The sequence below is a fragment of the Sparus aurata genome, chromosome 4 (genome assembly GCF_900880675.1).
Source record: "Sparus aurata chromosome 4, fSpaAur1.1, whole genome shotgun sequence".
Taxonomy (NCBI): domain Eukaryota; kingdom Metazoa; phylum Chordata; class Actinopteri; order Spariformes; family Sparidae; genus Sparus; species Sparus aurata.
Window position 1 is genome coordinate 34,121,289 of NC_044190.1, and position 6,961 is coordinate 34,128,249.

At 45.6% G+C, this 6,961-nt stretch overlaps 1 protein-coding gene across 1 annotated transcript; it reads left to right on the forward strand.

Annotated features, from left to right (window-relative positions):
- Nucleotides 1–1,751: 1,751 nt before the first annotated feature.
- LOC115579942 (trans-1,2-dihydrobenzene-1,2-diol dehydrogenase-like) lies at nt 1,752–5,809 on the forward strand. The gene is made up of 7 exons (XM_030413714.1): nt 1,752–1,988; nt 2,110–2,221; nt 2,316–2,479; nt 3,489–3,741; nt 4,440–4,564; nt 4,769–4,919; nt 5,211–5,809. Exons 1-7 carry the CDS (start codon nt 1,899–1,901, stop codon nt 5,318–5,320), a joined length of 1,005 nt encoding a protein of 334 aa, XP_030269574.1. The 5' UTR covers nt 1,752–1,898; the 3' UTR covers nt 5,321–5,809.
- The last annotated feature ends 1,152 nt before the right edge of the window (nt 5,810–6,961 follow it).

Below are 6,961 nucleotides of genomic sequence, written 5' to 3' on the forward strand. Positions count from 1 at the left end.
AAACGCCCCCCTGTGATATCCTTCCCCTCAGCCACAGCTGAAGGCGCGATCAGTTTACAGGCCGCTCCTCGTCGTGACCTTGAGCTCATGCAGGGGAGGGCGGCTCCCAGCAGGACATTTTCAGTTTTCGGTCTCTGCCTGAGAAGTAGGCATCCATGGCTCAGCTGATGGGTGAGAGCGGCAGGGGTCCCTGTGAGAGGCTGTCAGGCGGCCCTGTCCAAAACACCCCTCCTCCGACCACCTGAGCCTCCGTGCCCGTCTGCCGTCCGTCGAGTCCGGCAGCACAGAACCAATCATCACTTCACACCAATTCAAGAAATTCAGTTGTACCTCCTCACTCACACTTCTACCTCTTTTCTTAACACCTGTGGGGATGACGCCGTGCAGCCCTGCCAGAGAAATGCTGCCGTGTCCTTTCCCCCGACAAAGTAAAAAAAAGAAGGTGGGGGGGGGGGGGGGGGGGGGAATAAAAGTAAAAATGACTTGGGGAAGAGTTGGGCATTCCCATGGCAACCAGGTCCTGTGGTAGAGGCAGGAATATCAGGCCAAGCCCAATGCCATTTGCATACAAATTGCCCAGCTGGCACCTTGTTGTTATGACAACGGCACACAGCTCCCAGAATTCATTTGGAAGTGAAACACAAAAGGAAGGCAGCCAACGAGGAGTCATTGATAAAAATTCCTTTTCATTTGTAATGAAGACGTTACTGACACTATGTTTTCATGTGAATCCAATCATCGTACAGTACCTGCAGGAAATGAGAAAAAAAAAAAGTCATATACTGTATGAGATAATTATTATGAATGTAGGTCAGATTGAGTCGAATGTTAAATGGGTTTGTATCTGCTGAATGTTCACAGTCATTAAAAATATCTTTCAAACACTTGGTATCTTCCTATCCAGACGTGACGATCTGCATTCTTTTTCTTTTCTTGACAAACTCATCTTACAAATTCCACCTTGACCTCTGGAAGATACTTTCCAAAGTGCATCCGTCTTCTCCTTGGCTCACCTGATTTTTTGCAAACCTTTATATAATTCCTCACAAACGAGCCATGTGCCAAATCCTCAGAGCTTGAGAGGGAAAGTAAACTCCGCTGACAACACAGTGTCCTCTGCTGGCAGCATGCGGCAGGAAGTTTACACAGCCGCCTGTCCTGCTAAACGGATAATATTTAGCTCAAGGGCAACTGAGCCGATGCTTTTCCATAGTCATCCTGGCTCAGCTTACTGGCCAGTTAAATTGCCCTGCTGTGGACTCCGATGTGCGTTCTGTGAACCCGGCGTATCTATTTATCCCAGCCATCCCCACAAGACCCTGGTTTAATCATTGGCTCCTGTGCAGTTGTCAAACCATCACCGGCTAATCAGTGCCTCTCTCTGCAGGAAACAAAGCAGCGCCTGGTTCCAATACTTGACCTGGACTGGTGTGAGAGAGTGCTGATCTACGGGCAAGGTGAGCCTTCGCCCTGTGCTCATTAGACTGTGCATTTTTTTCCCTTCGTTTGCGTTAATGATGAGGGCCCCGCTGATAGTCCTGTTACAGATTGTTGGAGACAACTGGTGCAAACCACCTCAGCCCGTATTGAAAGGTCTGTGTCAGCAACAACACGACAACACAGCACTGTGTGTGTGTGTGTGTGTGCGTGGGGGGGGGGGTTATTTGTGTTGCACCTTCTACCTCAGGGTGGGAGCAGAAGGAAGGTGACACATCCTGCCTCCCCAGCATATAAATGCGGGAGCCTTCTCGCTCAAGCGCCGCCGGCTCCAAGGCATGACAGTTTAGTGCGTTTCTTCCCCCGAACGTGCAACCTTTCCCAAGGTCACAACTTGCCAGCAGCTCAGATCTTTACTAAAGCAGCAACCTGCTCATTTGTCACTTACCATCCTGCTTGACATGGCAACCCGGTGGGGAATCTGTGGTGCGGGGAAGATCAGCCATGACTTCAGCGTGGCCATGAAGACTCTGCCTCCTGGAGACCACCAGGTACTCTATCCAAACAAACCCACTACATCTTCATGGTCACGCAGGATGTCAACCCTGCTTACAGAGCAGCACAGTGATGAGTATGTGTGTGTTGTTTTTCTTTTTCCTCTCCTGCGTGCAGATAGCGGTCATTGCATCGAGGAGCTTGGAGCGTGCCAAAGAGTTTGCCAAGAAGCATGGTATTGCTAAGGCTTACGGCAGCTATGAGGAGCTGGCCAACAACCCAGACATCGGTGAGTAAAGAGCGATGAGCGGCCTGGCTGCACGGGCAGAGATAATGGCGTGTTGCTGTTTGAAGCTGAGCCTGGAACGTGTGTGTCCTCGCAGACGTTGTGTACCTGGGAGTGCTGCACACCGAGCACTGGCGAGTTGGTCTGCTGTTCCTCAAGGCTGGGAAGAACGTGCTGTGCGAGAAGCCCTTCGCCATGAACTCCAGACAGGTTAAAGACCTCGTCGCCGCAGCCAAGAAACACAACGTCTTCCTGATGGAGGTAAGATTGAGGGGATACTAACAGGAGTGTAGACCTTTGCCCAGAGACAACTCACTGTCAGTGGGTGTTTTATTGTTGGTGCAAGAAAAATAATAGCAAGTGATCAGTCAATTTAGCTTTACTTCTGTTTAATGTTAATAAAACCATAGTGCAATTTCAGCTAGCCCAACCACATGTCCTATATTAACTATCTGTTGATTTAATGACTTACAGTAGATGCATGTGTTAGATCTGTGTCCGTCAGCAACATGACATCAGCAGCAGTAGCCTCCTGTCCTCAGTGTGTATGCTTGTTTCCATATAAAGTGGACAGAAAGAAGTGAAAAAGAAAAAGAAAAAGTTCTCCGGGTCATAAAAGATTAGGGTCCGCAATTGCGGTCCTGAAACTTCAGCCTCGTCTCCTGCCGTCCCAGGAATAGTCCCATCTGCCCCTCGTCTGTTTTACACTTGTTTTTTTGCAGGGACTAGATAAACATTATTTCTTGTGGTAATTAGGGAGCGATAGAGTCCCTGGTTGATGGATTTTGTTGCCTTCAGAAAGAACCGGGCTAGCTGTTTCTGTACTTCCAGTCTTCTCTGATAAGCTAACCAGCAGCTGGTTGTTAATTTACCGAACACGGACGATCGAAAAGCATCAATCTTCTCGCCAAACTATTGGCAAGAAAGCAATTAAGCATGACTCCCAAACTGTTTCAAACACTGTTGCCGGCTGTTAGGCTTTGCAGTCAACACATGTTAAAATTTAAGGTCAGTGGTTGCATTGTAGTGCCATGGGTGCAGACATTTTAAGCACAGGAGGTTCATGTAGGAAGCAAAAACCCCGAACGTCCTGGGAATATTTTATGACTCAGTACAGGAGAACATCATGTCATGTCATGTTTGACCAGCACATCTGCCACAGTATCATGGGAGGTGGAGGGAGTGGAGAGCCGCGGTAATAAACTGCTGCCCGGGTGAATCTCTGTTTACTGTTGCGGTGGTGCTAGGTTGTCTGCTCTGTCCCTCTCAGGCCATCTGGTCCCGCTGTTTCCCCGTGCACGCTGAGGTGCGCAGGCTTCTGGCAGAGGAGGCGGTGGGGGACGTGAAGCTGGTAAAGGCCTACTTCGGCTCCCCTCAGCTCCACATCCCCCGCTCGGTGGAGAAGGAGCTGGGCGGCGGCGCGCTGCTGGACATCGGTGTGTACTGTCTGCAGTTTGTGCTGATGGTGTTCAACGGGGAGAGGCCAGAGTCCGTCCAGGCCACAGGGGTGCTGCTTGACTCAGGTATGGTTCAGCACACGGGTCGCGCAGCGGAGGTGGGATGTCAATAAGTATCATTAACCACAGAGCGTTTAGTCAGTGATCACTAACCGCCCATCGAAACTGCTGCTTACCACGAAGGAAAGAGACGAGAATAGGAATCCCTGCTGAGTTACAAAACTCAGACGGAAAATCACTTTTTTTTTATTAACTGTCCAAAATGTAAACACCTCAGGGAAGAATTCTTCACACAGAAAATCCCAGACTTATCTTTAAAATGTCAGACTAATCCAAATCCCCCCCCTGAGAATACAGTAATACAGTAAAAGTGGCAGGGGAATATGTAAGTGCATGTCTTACGGCAAGATATCCTTCAGTGTAAGACCATCACATCACGCCGTGCATTTAATGAGCCTTTACTCATCTTTTACTAACCTTTATGGAGCATATTTAGCAACTGGCAAAAAAAAAAAAAAAATGAATGTGAACATTTGTGACCTTGTCTATTCTAACCACACAGCCGTGCTAATAAGGCGAAACAGAAATGCTGCTTTTACCTAAATTAACTCTGAGCTGATAGAAAATAAATTGATTTGACCTGAAGTGAACCGAGCTGACTGATGTCAACAGCAGCATTGTTAGTGTTCATTCATTCATCCGTCCTTCTGCTGCTCACCGGTTTTACATTGATTTGCTAACTACTCTTTTTAAATGTTCGTCAGGGGTGGACGAGTCAGTGGTCGTGGCGATGAAGTTCTCCAGGAACCGGGTGGCCGTCTGTGCCTTTTCGATCTCGGCTCGCCTCCTGAACGACGCCGTCATCAGCGGCACCAAGGGCTCCATTAAAGTAGGCTATGCTAGTCTTGTACAGGAACATTTGGCTTAATTAAGAGATGATTGAGACGTGCGAAAACTGAGTTGACTGCTAATTACTTTCACATTTAATTAAATTGAAATATGCGGGACAAAGATCCATACCCGCTGCATTTGATGATTTACGAGTTGACTGATTGGATTAACGCGAAGTGCATTTCCTCTTCGACCCCTCCAGGTTCTCGGCCCCATGCACTGCCCCACCACGCTCGTGGTGAACGACAAGGAAACGGAGTACCCTCTGCCTGAACCCAGCCTCCCTCTGAATTTCACCAACAGCACAGGGCTCCGCTTTGAGGCGGAGGAAGTGAGGCAGTGCCTGCTTAAAGGTAGTTGAGAGGGAAGTTGTGTATTTTTCTCCAAACACAAGCCGCAGTTTGGGAAAACGGTTCCTTTCCTGAAGCTTGAGATTGATTCACAATCAATGCTGTTATGAGTCCTTGGTGTGTCCTCTAGCTTATTCACTCTGTATGGTTGTGCTTCTTATATTAATTAGCATAATCCTTACATCCCCGCTTTGACATAATTTATGCTTGTATTGTAAATATGTGCATAATTTAACCGCGGTTATAAACAGACTTTTCAGACGCTGTGATTTTGAAACTCCTCTCCTCCTGCAGGACTTAAAGAGAGCCCACGGATGCCTCTGGCGGACTCCGTCTTACTGACAGAGATCATGGATGAAATCAGGAAGCAGGTGGGAGTTGCCTTCAGCCAGGACAGCCAGTGACATCACTCAAAAAACCCCGGCTGTTTCACCTGACCTAAACCTACTCAGATGGAACAGAGGGAGGGAGCCGCTCGAGGCAGGCTTTGGGTCTTTGGTATAAGAAGATCACTCATGTCGCCGTGCGACAAAAGCCTGAGCAGACGCGGCAGACACAGCAAGATGCTACTGAATTAAAGATACAATCGGCAAATTATTGAATATATTTCTTTTCTCTTCTTTTTTTCCCCCCCGACATCTTTGTAAAAATCTTTGCATCATTGTCATCCTACATCAGAGCCGCCGTGTAAACACCTTGTAGGTCCTTGTAACACAGCACACAAACACTGTCAGTGAAAAATACAATTGGTAGAAAACAAAATCGCACAATGTAAACAAATAGAGCAACCACGTGTAACCACCCTGTCATCAAGTCCCGGGCCCTTTAAAGACAAACACAGCTGTCACCGTGCAGTGTGTGATTGATGAATCCAATAAAGGACTGATTGTGAAGGCCTTGTCTCATTCCAAATATCATCCGCTGGAGAGGAGAGAAGACACTCGGAGTGGCACATTTGAATCAAAGTGTTCTGTCATGTCTGACCCCTGCAGCCGTGTACGAATAGATTCATGTTCTCCAAAACAAAAATAGGTTGCACTGTCCGCTTTTTCAAGGGTAGGACAGAGAGAAAGGCCTTTGTGAGTCAGCAAAGAGCACGCCTCATTTAATACTTGTTCCCAACCTTTTGGGCTCACAGGAATCCTAAAAAACTGGAGGTTGCCTGGGTTCATGCAGGATGCAGTATATGGATGAAAAACGGCACATTTTAATGCATCAACATTATCTTTGCCTACTTTATTTCTTTTTCCTGAATGATTTCAGAATGCTGCACATTACATATTTGATTTCTCTCTATACGTGTTGTGCCGTTTCTGTGCCGCAACTCTAACACATCACATGTACTGATTTTAATAAAGAGGTTTCATAAATGCACCCACCCAGCCTTATGCAATGTGATGAATATCAGCCCAGACAAAGTGACAGGTGCCTCCTCATGTCTGCTTTTGGGCAGGCCGTTTTGTGACTGACCTCTGACCACTTTTGGTCACTGCATGAAAAAAATAAATAAAATGTCACCCTGAAAGGCAGCACAAGAGAGGCAGTGGAGAGAAAAATATCAGTGTGTTATTACTTATTTTTCTTATTCTTATTATTATTATGTAACTTGACTTAACACAAGGGAAATTGTCAGTAAAGCACGATATAGAACAAATACACAATAATAGTGAGTAGTAGCCTAAAAATAAAATACAGACTGAGTTAAAAAAAAGTGACTAAAATAACTGTAAAATAGTAGATAGTAGATTTAAAAAATGATTAATAATAAATCTTATTCATACAGCATTCATAAATGCAGCTCAAAGTACTTAACACAGACAAAAAACAAAAACATAAAATATAAAAAACATAGTATAAAATATATAAATAAAAATAAAAGAACAATAAATATATAAATGAATAAATAACTGTAAAATAGCAAAATAGTAGATAAATAAATTAAATAATAATAATAATAATAATAATAATAATAATACATCTTATTCATATAGAACCTTTCATACATATAATGCAACTCAAAGTGCTTCACACAGACCTCAATCAAC